Raw genomic sequence first — 17256 nt, 5'->3', positions numbered from 1 at the left:
GAGTGTAAAGCATAATGGGGAACAAAACGGTGTAAGAGGGCGGAAATGATAGAGGGCCCCTGAGAGGAGAGGGCTTTGTGAATCAGGCAGCCAAGTTTTAAGAGGCTGCGCTGGGCTACTGGGAGCCAATGAAGGTTCTTAAGGAGAGGCCTGGTGTGGCTGGATCTTGGCTGGCCATAAATCAACCTGGATGCCTGATTCCGGATGAGTTGGAGGCGTTGGGATTGATATGCCGGTATGCCCACATATAGGGAGTTCGCATAGTCGATGCAAGACATGACTAGTCCCAGAGTGACCTGCACAAGAGCTTCTTGGGAGAGGAGTCTGCAGATTTTCCGGATGCAGCGCAGATGGAAGAAGCAGACGGATACAACTGAGTTGATTTGAGCCCTCATGGAGAGGTCCTTGCAAATGGTGATGCCTAAGCTCTTGACAGAGTCAACAGGGGAGAGGGAGGGGCCAAGTGAGAGGGGCCAGAAAGAGGAATTCCAGGGGTTGCCCTGGGGCCCAGTGAAAACTAACTCAGTCTTATCGGGGATGAGTTTGAGCTGATTTAGGTTCATCCAGGAGCTAATGAAAGTCATGACAGAGTGGGCGTTTTGGATGGAGGACGGGGAGGGGTCGATGTTAAAGATGAGCTGAAGGTCGTCAGCATAATTGAAGATGGTCACAGATTTTTGCTGAAGCTCCGAGATTAGGGGACGAATCTAAAGGTTGAAGAGGAGTGGTGAAAGCGAGGAGCCCTGCGGGACTCCACAGGTGAGACGCTTTCCCACTGAAGAGAAGGCTGGGAGGGAGACTGCCTGGACTCGATCTTGGAGAAAGGAGGTGATCCATCTAAGTGGTAGCCCCCGGATGCCGGCGTGTTCGACACGTTCGAGAAGGATGCAATGGTCAATGGTGTTGAATGCCGCCGACAAATCCAGGAGCACCAATGCCTGAGAGATGTTCTGGTCCGCCCCCTTTCTTAGCTCCTCATGGACGGCCAGGGCAATAGATTCAGTGGAGTGCTGAGGCCTGAAACCAGCTTGGTGAGGGTCAAGAAAGTGGGTAGATTCAACAAAGGTGCTCAGACAGTTAACCACAAAAGCTTCCAGGACTTTACTCAAATAAGGAAGGAGGGAGATTGGGCGGAAGTTAAAGAGAGTGCCCGGGTCTGCTCCAGGTTTTTAAGGATGGGTGAGACCACAGCTGTTTTGAAGGAAAGAGGGACCACCCCTGTGGAGAGGGAGTTGTTTAAAAGAGAACGGGGGCATGGGAATGTTGAGAAAAATCTTCTGACTAATGTGGGGGTGGGGGGGGGCAGCTATCCTGGGGGGAGCCAGACTTGATTTTCCCAAAAAGAGAAAAGAAGGTTTCTTCAGTGAGCGTGGGGAACTTGAGATAATGGACGGGTTGGGAAGGGCCACTGTGGAATGCGGTTAAGCAGCAGCAGTGGGGATACTAGTTTTGATTGCGATGATCTTTTCAATAAAGTAGCTGTTAAGGGAGTCACGGAGGGGTTGTGATGGGAGGGATTTAGCAGTGACACGGTCAGGTTTTACCAGCTCGTCCACGATGGAAAAGATGGTTTTAGATTTACAATTAGAGCTCAGTATTTTCGCGGAGAAATGTGTAGATTTGGCTGCGAGGATGGCAGCTTTATAGTCCTGTAGGGCCGTTAGGAAGGACGTTTTTTTGAGGGGGCAGTAGTGAAGCCTCCACTTGCGCTCCAATTGGCGCAGAGCGAGTTTTCTGTCCTTAAGGTCTTTTGTGAACCAGAGTTGGGCATTGTGGGGTCTCTTCCTTTTAAGGGCTTTCAAGGGGGCAAAGTTATCTCTCGCCTGGGCCAGCCAGGAGGCGAGAGCTTCAGCCTGCACATGAGGTGAACATTGAGGATCAGTGAGATCAGGAGAGGTGAGAAGGGTGGAAGTGAGGTTCGTGCAGAGGGAGGGAATGTCTACATGTTTCCAGTTTCTGACCATGATGGGGGCAGCTGTGTGGATTACAGTGGCGGTCGGCTGGATGATGGAAAGGGAAACAAAGTAGTGGTCGGACCAGGCACAGTGGGAGACTCGGAGGTCGAGGATGTCCAGGTTTAGACTCCAGACCTGGTCCAAAGTATGCCCTTTAATGTGGTGGCCACTTTGATCTGTTCTTAGAAGTTAAGCCTATTGAGTAAGTCCGTGAATTGTTTGGAGCTGGGGTTTTCGAGTGGGTCATGTGGCCAGTAATTGAAATCTCCTATGATGAGGAGTTTGTTGTGGTTGACAACCAGCTCTGCAGCCAAGTTACTGAAGAACTGGATAAAGTTTGATGAGGGGTTAGGTGGTCTGTAACAAAGTACACATGTGAGCGGGAAGTGTTTAGAGTGCAATGTGACTGCTAAGATGTCAACCAAAGGGGTATTGGGAATTGTTAGGGAAGTGAAGATGTGCGGGTTGGCGATGATGGCGGCGACTAACCCCCCGATGGCAATGACAATGGCATCACTTCATGAAAAGCCAGCTTACTATATTGATCAGTAGCACAAAACATGTGCTGCCCTCTGATTACACTGGAGATCCCCTCCCTATGGTAAAGAAATGCTGCTTGTGTGACAGAATGATTGTGTTTTCCTCAGTTTAAATAGACAACATGAGATATGAAGCCAGGAAGAACGTAAGGTGAGCAACATCCATGGGACTAGAAGCATGCCTAGTCAATTGCTTGGCAAGTTTGCAATAATTTTTTTTATAAATGTGTATACTACCTAAAGTTTGAACATGTAATCTTTCCTGAAAAGAAAAGGGCATATTTAGAGCCTAATGTTCGAAGTTCTATTGTGATCCCAAACCCTGCGATTGCAAAATCGCAGGGTTTGTCACTTGAAAAAGGCTTTTCTTTATTTACAAAAGTCTTTTATGAATTGGAAAATCCTTTCTGACTCCTTAAAGGACGTTTGCAATCTTTCAGAATCACAAAGAATTGGGAGCATGGAAGAAGGATTCCTCTTCCTATTTAAAACTAGAAAAGAACACATCATGTCTTAGAGCTGCAATTGTAATCATAAGCCACTGAGTTCCTAACCCCGAGTAGAGGAGGTCACTTATTTGTGAGTAGGAGGGGTTCCTCTTAAGACTTATTCCCCTTTGCAAATCGTGTTGGCAGTCTCAGAGGGATTTAGGCAGTAGTCTAGGAAAACACTGCCTGCCCCACATGAAGTTTTCCATATGGGAATCTTCCCAGACTTTTAAATAGGATGAGGATTCCTGACTTTGCTAAACTTCATAGATGAATTTCAAAGCATTGTCAATCCCTACTACTTGGAACACCAGACAGGACCAAAACATTCTTGATGGATTAGATCACCTGTGGAAGAGTGTTGGTGCTTCCCTTCAGAAAATGGTGACTGCTTGCACTGAGTGTTCAAGGAACCGCAACATGAGATAATTCTCACTTTAGTAACCTAGTATGCTATGATGCTGTCGCTTGCCTCTGGGAGTGGCACTTGTTCTTGTTAATTGTGATTTGTAGAGCGCTTAATACCGGCAGGTCTCTCAGCGCTACGAGAAGATTAGCTATTGTCCCAGAAGTGAGTGTAGTCTCTAAGTGATAAATGCTATGCCCAGGCTTCTGTGAAGAGCAACGTCTTCAGTTTCTTCCTAAATGGGAAAAGGGCTCTTTCGGCTCTTATGAAGGCTCTGTTTCAGCCAATGGGATTTAGGTAAGGGGATAGCTTGAAGGTGCAGATTTAGAACAAGGAATCTTTCAGATGGGAGAGACGAACCTACATCCAATGTTATCTTTAAAGTTTCCGCTGAAAGGCCACAATGGAAAGAGTAGGATGCTTGCTTTTAAATATGACAGTATAGGTGACTGTGACCTGCATTGTCCTATGGACTCCAAGTGAACCTCTTCCACTTGAAAGGGCCTACTCTATTGGTATGGAAAATACATGCAGTAAAGTGAATTTGGTAGTCAAACTGAAATACTTCTCTCACTATATTGGGGTGCCTCAGTGTTTTTATCCTAATTACAAAGCCGCTGGAACAGTAGACAGAGCTGAATTTTACCTCAAGTGGGAGATCAAAACAGGGAAGCATACTCTTCTGGTATGCAGCATTGCAGGCTTGTGCAGCTTCAAGTACAGACCCCCCATATGATGTTCATAAAAGATACAACATCCATTTCACGTGCACTCTTGAAATATTTGATAATAATAGATGGAGAAATATCCCATTCGAAATTGTCACACTACATCGCTGGGATTCCTTTAGCTCACACACCAAAAATCAGGAAAGGTGGATATCTGGAGCAGGTTGTGAAGCTTCTCTTCATAACAACATTCCTGAAAACATTAATAATGAAGAAGTTCCATAATTTAGATACCAACTTATTCATAAAATGCTTGAAAATCCAAAGAATTTCCAAATGAGTCTAAAAGGGAGATTGAAGCTGCTCCTCCGTTTTAGAGACACACTCACCTCTTGAACAGATAACACTGGCATCCTCGTGGTGACCGCAATTATGCACACCCATCACGCTGTGAGGACACGCCCACACCGCCTCTTCATCTCCTCTGCAGTTCAGATCGTCCAGGTGGATAGGACCGTAGCCTTGACCAAAGTAGGCAGACCCTGGAGCAGATACAGCATGTCCACAGTCCAGTTCTCTGCACACTACATTGGCATCTTCGAGGCCCCAGCCGTCATCACATACAGTGCCCCAGGAGGAGCCGTAATAGACCTCAACTCGTCCTTCACACCTGTTTGCGCCGTTCACAAGTCGAACATGGAAATCAACTGAAACAAAATTCAAATAAACAACTTTTAGTTCTTTACTACCTGGTGAGATTCCTTCTGAGAAAGCAAGCACGTGAGAACAACACATTTAGCCATTGAACATTTGAAAACGTCAATTTGAAGGTACAGAGAAGAAAACACAGCAGTGTATTTACTTCCTAAGGACATTAAAAGAAGAGAGAGCCCTGGAAATACCTGTCAAAAAAACACAAAGCATTAATTTTTAGTCACGATAAGTAAAGACATCCACTGAATAAAGTTGTAGTCATTTACTGAGCTCAGGGCGTTTCTTTTCACACAATTTTTTAAAAATATTACTATGGAAAACTGAAAACAAGCTTAATTTTCATTAGTATGCCATTTTCAAACTCATACCTTTCTTATCAAGTAAAAATGTCCACTCTACAAAGCTGTCATTACCATGCAATACCTATATATATATATATATATATATATATATATGGTTATTTTTAGGGTTTAGAGATGGGTGAGGGTATTGGGTGGCTACGGTAAATTGAAGGTTTAGGGTGGGTAAGGATATTTGGGTGGCATAGGCATTTTTAGGGTATAGGGTGGGTAAGGGTATTTAGGTGCCAAGAGTGCTTTCAGGGTTTAGGGTGGGTAAGGCTATTTGGGTGCCAAGGGTGCTTTTGGGGTTTATGGTGGGTAAGGGTATTTTGAGGGTAAGGTTTTCTTAGGGTTTAGGGTAGATAAGGGTATTTGAGTGCCAAGGGCATTTTCAGAGTTTAGGGTGGGTAAGGCTATTTTGGTGGGAGAGGGATTTTAGGGTTTTGGACGGGTAAGGGTTTTTCCGGTAAAGGTGTTTTTTGGGTTTAGGGTGGATAAGGGAATTTTTAGCATTTAAGGTGGCAAGGGTATTTTAGGGTTTATCGCTCGTAGGGACATTTGGGTGGAAAGGGTGTTTTCAGGGTTTAGGGTGGGTAGGGTCATTTGGAGGTAAGGGTGTTTTTAGGGTTTAGGGTGGGTAAGGGTATTTGGTTGGTAAGAGTTTTTCAGGGTTTAAGGGCTAAGGGAAAATGGGTACAAGGGAATTTTTAGGGTTTAGGATGGGAAGGGGTATTTTGGTGGCACAGGTATTTTTAGGGTTTAGGGTAAGTAAGGGTAGTTTTGGATGGCTGGGGTATTTTTTTGGGTTTAGAGTGGGTAGGGGTATTAGGATGACAAGGGTACTTTTAGTCAAACGAGAAGTGCCTCTCCCACCATAAATCAACCATCATTTTTTAATTTCTTCAGAAGTCATATTTATTAACTCTGGGCTTACGTTCCTTTTTTTGCATTTCTATTTTTTCTATTCAACAGGTTTTCTCCTTATCAGTGTTTTCAAAATACTCCTTAGTAACATTTCCACAAAAATTGTAGACACATAAAACATTATTTACAGAATACAGACATAACAAATCTTCTTATTACGAAAAGCTTAGTGCATAGCATAAATCAAGCTATTAAATGTGACATTCCACAACATACACAATTGACAAAACTAAATAAGTGACAAAAAATAATGAAACAGAAATCATACAGGCAAGATCAGGCACTAAACGTAAACAACGTACAACATCATAGGCTCAAACTAGCCCACTAGGTACCTCCAGTAAGCGCCACAGAGCTGCGTTGCAGAGAGATGGAAAAAGGGGCGTGGCCTCTGAACACCAGTCTATTCAGAGGCCACACCCCTTTTTACAACACTCTGCAACGCAGCTCTGCGGCGCTTACTGGAGGTACCTGGTGGGCTAGTTGGCCCCCAGGGACCCTCAGAATTGAGGAGGAATTAATTCTCCAACTTAAAATGTGCCACAAGGTGTGTTTGCAGACATCTCATCTCAGGTCCCGCCCCCTTCATCATTGTGGAAACACGCCCCTTGTCGAGTTGTAAGTTTGGGAATTAATTCTCTTGCAATACTGAGGGTCAACTAGCCCAACAGGTATCTCCAGTATGCTCCAGGGAGCTGCGTTGCAGACAGGTGTTCAGAGGCCAAGCCCCTTTTTACATCTCTCTGCAACGCAGCTCTGTGGCGCTTACTGGAGGTACCTAGTGGGCTAGTTTGAGCATAGGGACCCTTAAGATTCAAGAGGACTTAATCTCTCAACTTAGAACGGCCACAGGCCGCGTTAACCCAGTGGTGAAGAGAGGGGACGGGGCCTGAGGTGACATATGCAAACACGTCCTGTGGCGCGTTTTAAATTGGGGAAATAATTCCCCTTCAATCCTGAGGGACCCTGGGGGCCAACTAGCCCACCAGGTGCTTCCACTAAGCGCCACTGCCCTGCGTTACAGAGAGGTGGTGCAGGCCGGGCCCCTTTCTACACCTGGTACATAAGGCCCACCCCCTCCCTTCACCACTGTGCAAACGCGCCCTGTGGTGCATTTTAAGTTGGGGGATTAACTCCCCTTGAATTCTGAGGGTCCCTGGGGTTCAATAAGCCCACCAGCTGCCTCCATTAAGCGCCACAGAGCTGTGCTGCAGGGAGGTATAAAAAGGGCGTGGCCGCAGAACACCTCTCTAAAACGCAGCCCCCTGGCGCATATTGGAGGTTCCTGGTGGGTTAGTTGGCCCCCAGGGCCTGCCTCCTATATTATTTGTCTATTTTAAATTGGAAGGGGCCACGTGGCCCCCCTCCCGAGGCCCTAATCGGCCCCGGGAACCCCCATCCCCGGGGGCATGGGCATGTTTTTATTTTAATATTTATTTGGAGTGGGGCGCCTTGCCCCCCTCCTCAGGTCCTTTATGGCCCCGGGGACCCAATTCCCTTCTTCTTTTTTTTGTTGTTGAAATTTTTGTGGAGGGGGACCACGTTGCCCCCATCCTGGGCCACTAATAGCCCTGGGGACCCCATTCCCCAGGGCTGGCCTTCTCCGTTGGGGACCATGGGGGGGTCCCCAATCCCCCCACGGTCCTGCCGGCTCCCCGCCTCTTGCGGGAGCCGGTATTGCTTTTCTACATGGGGTTCTGCCAAGATGCAGCTCCCCGTGTGGAAAAGCAATTGTCTTTGATTTTTGGAAGAGAGAGCAGGTTTCCCTGCTCTCTCCTCCAAAAACCAAAACAGTTTGCTATGGCAGGGCCATAGCAAACAGCAGTGTCACGGGGGTTGGCACCCCGGGACACTGCAGGAGCCAGCCCTGGGGGAGTGCGGGCCACAGGGCCCTTGAGGGCTCCACGAGGGGGGCTGCGCGGTCCAACTCCCACCATTTTCAAAGCTCCCGGGGGTGGTGGTCCCCGGGGCCTGGGGTCTGTCACAGACCCCCCATTTCTAATAATTAGACCCCCGGTAAGGTGGGGTCCCCGGGGCATGTGGGGGGTTCAACCCACCCACACAGGTTTTTTATTTTTTTTAAAAGACTCCCTGGGGGGTGGCGGTCCCCGGGGCTGCGGGGGGGGGGGGGGGCATGAGCCACCCGCAAACGTTTTTGAAAAGCCCTGGGGGGTGGCGGTCCCCGGGACTTGGGGGGGCCTTTGAGCACCCCTACCCATTATTTATGAAGCCCGGGGGGTGGCGGGGCCTGGGGCTTCATTTTTTTTTGTGGCCGGATGCTCGGATTCCCTCCCACCATTTTCAAAGCCGCCAGGGGTGGTGGTCCCCGGGGCTTGGGGGTCTGTAACAGACCCCCAAGCCCCGGGGACAACCCTCCCACACAGGTTTTTTATTTTTTTAAATAGACGCCCTGGGGTGTGGCTGGCCCTGGGGCTGGGGGGGCTGTGAGCCCCCCGCACATATTTTATAAAAGCCCTGGGGGTTCAGTCCCTGGGGCCACTCTGGGCCCCCCATTACATTAACAATATTGGCTCCGGGACTTGGCCCCCCGGGCACTGAATACTAACGAAGCGCTTCGTTTTTTTTGTGCAGCCGAATGCACTGATCCTACGCACATCTTGCGATTTATTCACAAAAAAAATGTTTTTGGGGGCCTTCAGAGCCCTTATGGGACCCCCTGAGCAGGCCTAGGGGGTCAGGGTGTTTCTACCCTGTCCCTTTTGCATGTTTTGCACTTTTTATTTCTGTTTTCTTGTGCCTCGCACAAGATGGCTGCCAACTTCCTGGTTTGGAGTGTTGGCAACCAATTAGCATAATGCTTGTGCTCGGGAGGATCCGCAGCCCTAGATATATATGTGTTTTTGCGTTTGAATTTCTCACCAACTACTGAACGGATTTACACCATTTAACAAAAAGGCCTCTTTCTGAACGAATGGCTACCTTTTTGCCAAATTTGGTGTAATTCCTTTCAGCAGTTCGGGCTGTAGCCGTGTCTAAAGTTGCCTATGGGAAACTTTCAAGATAGGAGCGGGCCGGAGCGCCCCACAAGTTTTGAAAATTTTGCGAAGATTTGTCAACCTATGGAAAATAGGTCCTAACTTTACCTACCTACTGGCGACCGCACGGCATTGCTAAAATAAACCTTAAAAATGTGTTTTCCACTCATTGATGTGATGGTACGTCATTAAAACCCCTTATTCCTGCCCCATACACTGCTATACTTATGCACTTGGCTTGATAGATTTTAAGAAGAATTCCTGCGGGCCTTTTGTTAATTTTTTTTGCTAAATTAACAAGAGCTGCTGTTGACCTCATAAAAAGTAGACACCTGCTCTTTACCGCGGGTACCCAAGAACCTGTATGCCCATATAGAACGCTCAGGTACAAGAACGTATTGGTGGAATCTATTCTACTATCCCATAGTGGCTTATTACTACATTTGCGTCTCCCCCTCCCACAAGACATTACAAAAGTCTTTTTCACATTTAGTTTTAGGCCTCAAACATCCATAAAACCAATATATGAGGCAAGGGCTCTTTGTAGACCCAGCTGGGTTCGGGCAATGAGCACTGCGTCATCCGCGTAGAGGAGAGAAACAATTGGCTTTTTATTAATATATTTCCTCCAGTTCCTTTTCTAGTGCGTTAGTATATAGAGTTAAAAGGAATGGGGCCAAGACACAACCTTGTCTCATGACCCTCTCCACGCGGAATGGTCCAGAGCATTCTCCTTTTAGTCCATACCTCACCCTAGCTGATGCCCCAGAATATAGTTGCCTTAAAAACTGCACCACAATCAGGTCCATATTTAAATCCATTAAAAAGTTCCTCAATTTTTTGTGCATAACACAATCAAAAGCGGCCGATAAATCAAAAAATGCTACATCAAATGTCCTTGCCTTTGCCTGAGTGTATTTCTCAATTAAAATATTAATATTTAAAATCTGTTCACATGCCCCCAATCCCTGTCTAAAACTGTATTGGTCTTCGCTCAAAATATTTATTATCTTCTGCCAAAATTTGCAACATATTCAAGATAACCCTTCCTACTACCTTCACTAGAGAATCTAGGAGGGATATTGGGCGGTAGCATGCTGGGTTTTCCCTTTCCCCTTTTTTAAAAATTGGTATTATCACTGACTCTGACCATGACTTGATGAAGCCCTTTGCACAACATGCTTCTACAACACGAGTCAGTAGTGGGGACCATAATAAAGGGGTTGACTTAAATAGGTCAATAGGCAGACCATCTGGTCCGGGTGCTTTTCCACCTTTGCTCGCATTAAGAGCCTCTGTTACTTCATTCGAGGTAATATGCAGTTCGATGGGCAAAAACCCTGTGGGATCACCCCGTTGGTTACTCTCAGTGGCAGTACAATTTTCTACATTCCCATTGGCACTATATACGTTTGCGAAAAAGTTTACCCACATTTCCTTGTCTATAGCAACCGCAATAGTTGCACCATCCTTATTAGTAAAAAAAAGAGCATTGACTGCCTTCCAAAACACGGAGCAATCCTTACTCAGGGATGCTTCATATAAAGAAGCCCAAGCTTGTTCTTCTAGCTCTTTCTTCCATTTTTTCCTTGCCAAATTATAAGCCTTCCTACATACTCCTATTTCCGCGTGATCCCTCACAACCCTGTGAAGAGCAACTTTCAGACGGCTATATGATTTAGTGCAAATTGAATCAAACCATCCGTTTTTCTCAAAACGGATTCCCTTCTTTTGAATTCTGAGCACATTTTGAATTAGTAGAATGATTTGGGAAAATGCGCTCAGGATATCATCATGGGAAGAACTTTCCTGTAAACATTTCATAATATGGTCATAAGCTTGGTAATAATATGTTTATTCATCTCCTCATGGTTTTTGCTATCCCAGCCCAGGGCATAACCATTGTTTGGGGTCCAATGCGTTCTACTGTGTATTATCTGGGCACCCTTTTTTGTTAAAACTATATTAATGCTAAGGGGAAGATGATCACTCAGGACATTGGAGTGTATTTTGAAATTATCAAACCAAGTAGCATAATGAATAGGAACAATAATAAAATCTATTGTAGATTGAAATCCTCTGCCTATAAATGTATAATGAAAATCCACACTTGGAGTACACAACATATTTGCAAAACCCAAGTAGTGTAGATGCATAGTTTAATTAAGTCCCCCCCCTTTCTGAATGTGGAAAAGGCTTTGTATCTTCTTCGGATTCTGTATCAAAAACCTCACAACCGACTTGTGTACAAAGATTAACATTAAAATCGCCTCCTTAAATGGTAATCACATCAGTTCCTTCTGATCCCCCAACTTTAAAATCTCACCCAATTGGCCCCTTTCTGTGTTATTATAACAATTTACAACAAGCACTACTATATGTGGGTCCAGGTAAATACGTACAATTTGATAGAATGTAGCCGATGTTCTCATTTCAATTTTTTGAACCCCTAGTAGATTGGAAATATACACACATATCCCCCCTTTATGTCTCCCATGTACATACCGTGTTGCTGGCGTGTGATATGTGTTGTAACCGTCTATGTGAACCTCATCCACAGCCAAGTCTCTTGAAGACATATGGCAAATCAGCCTCCAGATCAAAATGGGATATCTCATCAAGAATGACCTGGACACAGCCGTTTAATCTCTCTGTAACAGTGCTTTGTGAGGTACAGGCTTCCACCAATTCATTATTTGGTAAAGCAATAACCTTACTATTCGGTGGGGCCCCTTGTGACTCCATGTTTAATGACTCTCTACAGTTGAAATTTGCGTCAACTGCCACCGTCAAATAGTTCAACAAAGTCATATTAGGCGATTGACTGCCTACCGGCTCGGTATTAATGCTGCATAATTTCCTTTTACCCATCTTAACTAATCGGATAGGCAAATCCCTTTTAATCCACAAAATGTCAATTAAATGAAAATAAAGTAAGCCCTCAGTAGCCATAAATAAACCCCCTACTGAACAGTTAAATGATATAAATACATACACATCAAAAATGAATAGTTCAGATCCGCTAAATATCAGGGGCTCTGACAAGATCAGGTGGGCCCGCCTTTGGCTCAGGCTTCGCTCGGCGCACCCGCGAGCGGCCCGCATTGCCGGAGGTTAGGCCTGCTTTATGCACCGCCAGGCGTGAGTTCTATGGTGCGTGCGGCTCCTGCTGCAGCACGCTCTGGGCGTTGAAGTCCGTGGTGCTTATGAGCATATTTAAAGTGCAGCGTGCTAAGGCCAGGGGCAACAGGTGGTGGTCAGAGTTCCCTTTTTTAAAATACAGCGTGCCAGATCCCGCTAGGAATAAAGTCCAGCATGCCTTTCAAATATGCAAACCCGGAGTGATTCTCAGCAGCTCACTCAATATTCCATCCCCTGTTTTGTCTTTTTGTGTTCATTTCTTCCCTCTTCCCGCTGTTTCCTCAACCTGGCTATTCAACGGAGACCTCGCACCCCAGTGCCTTGATACCCCCAGGGCGACAGTGCTGCGCTTCACAAATGTTGATTGATTGATTGATTGAGGAGTTCTCTTAAAGCATGCAGCGACTCATATGAAGAATTGGAATCTAAATTAATAAGCCACAAGTGTAGTTAACTCTGGGTTATACCCTGGTCAATGCAAAGATCAGTTCAACAGTTTTTCCTACAAAGAACTCAGACAGGTGCTTGTGCACCTTCAAGTTTTCAGCCTTTCCACAGCTAAACCTTGTTTTACATTATAGGTGGTGATGGAGCTTTTGCAGCACTGGTGGCTGCATTCTGCAAACCGATTCCTGCAGCAACAACTTTGATGAGGCAGGACCACTTCCACAGCCTCACTCTGGTCAAGGCCCATTGGGCAAGGATCAGTGTGGCATATCTGCATAGTGGGTGCTCTTCTTCGGCATACCAGGCACTGACACGACCTTGGCTTCAGCAGCCGCTCCCTTCAACCAGGATGTGACTCAGATGTTCAGTTTCGACAACTGCAACATTCACTCTTGATCAGGGCTGCGGGAGCCAGCATTTCTATTGCACAAAAGGCACTGCTGGATATGCAGGACATCTTTGGGGGCCAACTACCCCTCCTGTTACCTCTAGCAAGTCACATACAGTCTGTTTGCTAAAAGCTTTCCAGTGGCGACACCCCCTTTCTCCTCCACTCTGCAAAGATGCCTCATGGTGCACTACCAGTTGGGGGATGAAGTCCCCTTGGCTCTTGAGGGTCTTTGGGGGCCAACTAGCACTCCTGTTATCTCCAGTGAGAACCACACAGGTAGATTGTTGAGAGCTCATCAGAGGCTGTGCCCCCTTTCTCCACCACTCTGCAAACGTGCCTCCTGGCTGGTGCCTCTTCCGGTGTGTACCCTCTTTGTTACCTGGGCAAGCCGATGTGCTTCCCACCCGCCAAACCTGGTTGACTGTTCCCCCCACCCATCTCTGCGAGGTGACCCGGTAACCGGTATCCCAACTTCCTCCATGTCACAGGCTCTGCCCTCTGTTGCGTAATTAATTGTTTACTTCCGGTTCACCTGAACCCAGGGGGCTCTGGGAGCTTGTCGGTGACCCCCTGGGTCCTGACTGCCCCGTTTGCATTCTGTGCCCGCTTCGCAACCTGCTTTTGTATTCCTCTTGGATCGCTTTGTACGTACCGCCTGCTGTCCCTTCTTCCGAACCAAAGGACCTCTTGCAAGTCCACTATGCCTCTGTGACAAAACTAGCCACCTTGTCTAGCCCCCCCCCCTAAAATCTTGTTCCTCCGTGGGTGGGTGGGCGGTTCTTCTCCTGACAAAATTACCATGAGAAAGAGGGACTTGTGCCCGGTGCCCACCTTAAAATACCCCTAACACCCTGCCACATTCCTAACCATAGATTTACAGCTGAGCTGGCCCAGCCCTATTATCTGGTGGGCCCGCTCTTTCTCATTCCTTTTCTCCCTTCCTTATCTTCAGCCAATCCTCTATTGGTGCTCGGGCTCCGCTTCCCGGGGGCAGCCAAAACTGAGACCCCCGGTCCAGCCACTATCCCCCTCCCCCTGGGGAGTGGGGGGCTGAACCAAGGGGCACAGCAGAGGAACCCCCCCCAGGGGCGGCCTTAGGCATGTGCAAGCTGTGCACCTGCACAGGGCCACCAAACACCAGGGGCCACCACGCCAAAATATATCCTTATTATAATAATCCTGTGAGGATGGATACATATTTGCGTGGCGGCCCCTGGCAGGGATTTGGTGGCCTCCGGCTCAGTTTCACTTCCAAACAGCCTGACCCCCCCTCTTCACTGGCCTCCGCGCCTGCGTTCCTCCGGGGCCCCCTACAGGTTCCTCCGGGGGCCCCCTACCCACGCTCCCTGCCCAGGGCCACCATGAGCTTAGAGCCGCCCCTGCCCCCCCACATGGTTGCACCACCCGAATCCCAATAACTTCAGACCACACAAGTTTCTGTTTTATGGAAGAACTGAGGCCGCAGTTTATTAGGCATTTCCAACTCTTTGCCATGACATGCCTTGACTTGCCACGTTGCTGGGGGGAGCTACTAGTCCGCTCCTCAGACTGGGAGCGAGTGAGAAATTAGCTAGAAAGCGATACACAAAAAGAAGAGCGAACCCCCCCCAGAGGACGTCGGAAAGACTCGCGAGTAAGAAGAAACGGGTAACGAAAACCTGCAATGAAGGGAAACAGAGAAAAACCCCAGTGAAGCCTCTGAGAGGATTCAGAGAGGGAGAAAAGAGCTCAAGATGGCGACCATTAACTGTGATCCCAGTCGCTGCGTCTGAAGTCCCTGGTTCACTCAGGCACTGTGCGGGATACAACAAGGTCAGTGCTGGAGCCACACACTGCAACCCCCCCCCCTAGCAGACCCCGCGATACTCCCGGTGAGGGCAGAAGAGGAGAGCCGCCCCTCTTAACACCAGGAAGGTGAAACCGAAACTGAAGCAGAGCAGTGGGGGCCGCCATTTTAAGGAAAAATAAATTAAAACCTGGCGCGAACTCCGGCACTAAGGAGGTTATAAAAAAAAAAGGGCACAACGTGGATTGAGCAGTACAGTCTGGCGTCCATTTTGCTGCTGTTCACGCCCGCTTTTCTCTGGACCCTGACCCGCCATCTTGTCCAGTCCCTCGTCCTTTCCCCTTTTCCCTCATTTCCCCCTTGAGGATCCTTAAATGTTTCTTCCTTTTTTTGATTTGCCTTTTATCCATACCCTTGTATCCCTCCCACCCTCCCTTGGTGTTGTGACTGCGTCCCCCTCCGACCCCACTTAATGGAACTCTGCTCTCCTGGTTTTTTGGGTCTTGACTTGAGAAAATCTACTATTTGTATATCTATGTATATAGAGATAACTCTAATCACTAGTATATGCAGTAGACCTCTGTACTCTAGAACTTTAGGGTGACTTGGTTTTAGCCTCATCCGGGAGCAGTAGTTTTTCAGCGCGGGGACACACCGTCATAGGTGTAACCAGGCGCTTAAGAAATGGTCTTATTATTATTTTATTATTACTCTCTACCATTCCTATGTGACACTTAGAGTATTTCCATTCGTATCCCTTCCCTATGTATATAGAGATAACTCTAATCACTAGTATATGCAGTAGACCTTTGCACTCTACCATTCTGATGTGACTCTTAGAGTATATACATTTGTATCCCTTCCCTATGTATATAGAGATAACTCTAATCACTAGTATATGCAGTAGATCTTTGTACTCTCTACCATTCCTATGTGACTCTTAGAGTATATCCATTCGTATCCCTTTCTTGAATGCTCCTCCTTGTGTGACTCTATAACTTGTACATTTGCAATTTTTTTTGTTTGTATTTTTTATGCAACGCACGTAATCCTGAGTCTTTATGTATCACAACTGGCTCTTATGTAAAGCGCTCTGACACCTTCGGGTAATGTTTGCGCTATATAAAATCGCATTAAATAAAATAAACTACTCATTGGGGGAAGAAGTCCACTTTAGTCCTAAGGCCCTCAGCAGGCAAGGGGACCTCATCCCCCCATCAGCAGTGCACTGAAAGGTGTGTTTGCATAGTGGTGGATAAAGGGGATGTGTCCTCTGACCACATCTCATTAATCCGCCTCTGGGGAGCTAACTGGAGGTAACAGGAGGTCTTGTTGGCCCCTAATGACCTTCAGCAGCCAAGGGAAATTCATCCCCCAACCAGAGGAGTGCCAGGAGGCAGAGTGGTGGAGACTCCTTTTTTTAAGGGGGTCCACGGGGTCCAAGTGGTCCCCTTTCCCTGGACCATTTTGGGACCAGTGGAGGCCATCCCCCTGGGCCTGACCCTTTAAAAACACAATTATGAAAAAAGGGAGGAGGGTCATGCAGCCCCACTCTGCTGATGATTTCTGTCCCAGGGACCTCATTTCCTGAGGCCTGACCTTTATTTTTATTTTTTTTATGATTGAAAGGGACACCATCCCCTGGGGACAGGCCTTTTTATTTGTTTAGTTTTAAAGTGGAGGGGGGGCATGCGGCTCCCTCACTGGGCCAACTTCAACCCCATGACACCATCCCCTGGGTCCTGGCGTCTCCGTTGGGGACCACGAGGGAGCCTCCTCTGGGAGTCTGCATTTCTTTGAGACCCAGGGATCTGCATTTCAACGCAATGTCTGTTTCCCTGCTCGCTTGATATTGTGCAGGGAAACTGACATTCTCTGCTTTCAGCAGGCAAGAGCATTTTTTGTGCTTACTTATTGAACGTAGAGAGTTTGCTATGGCTTGGAGGGAGCAGTGCTCTTGCCAAGCCATAGCAAATTGCAATGTCCCAGGGTGGATACCCCAGGACATTGCTGGAGCCGGATCTGGGACTGCTGTGTAATTCTTCTAGCTGATCCTAAGTTATTTGTTTCTGTAAAGAGAGTATCCAAGATCAATATTCAATCATGATCGGGTTCCCATAACCTACAGCAAGAGAAACACTCTTAGGATAAGCAAGAAGAATTGCACATCATATTGAATACATATGATTATGTTTGACTGAGACAAGCCTATGAAAAAAAAGAAAATAAAGAAAAAATGAGAAATATTGCCCAAAATATTGAATATTGAATATACGGGTGCCGCTCGAAGCGCCAGGACTGTGGATTATGTGTCCATTTCTAAGGAAGGCTGCGGAGGGGCTCTGAAGGGGAGAGACATTGCCAACAGCGACCCAGCGGGACTGCGAGTCCCAGGTTTCCAAGCGGCTGCCTGAGACGCCGCACCTGGAGACTCTTCCCGGCTGGCCACGCCCCCTTCTC

General features: G+C 47.2%; 1 protein-coding gene across 1 annotated transcript in view; it reads right to left on the bottom strand.

Annotated features, from left to right (window-relative positions):
• The window catches only part of LOC147712245 (scavenger receptor cysteine-rich domain-containing protein DMBT1-like), a 283837-nt gene that overhangs the window by 81362 nt on the left and 185219 nt on the right, over window positions 1-17256 (bottom strand). The window contains exon 11 of the mRNA XM_086922978.1: window positions 4446-4763. Within this exon, the coding sequence (XP_086779104.1) occupies window positions 4446-4763 (318 nt within the window). The remainder of the gene's footprint in view (window positions 1-4445; window positions 4764-17256) is intronic.

This window comes from Lissotriton vulgaris, chromosome 5 (assembly GCF_964263255.1).
Source record: "Lissotriton vulgaris chromosome 5, aLisVul1.2, whole genome shotgun sequence".
NCBI lineage: Eukaryota > Metazoa > Chordata > Amphibia > Caudata > Salamandridae > Lissotriton > Lissotriton vulgaris.
Note: the sequence above shows the minus strand (reverse complement) of the source record. Positions and strands in the feature narration are given on the sequence as shown.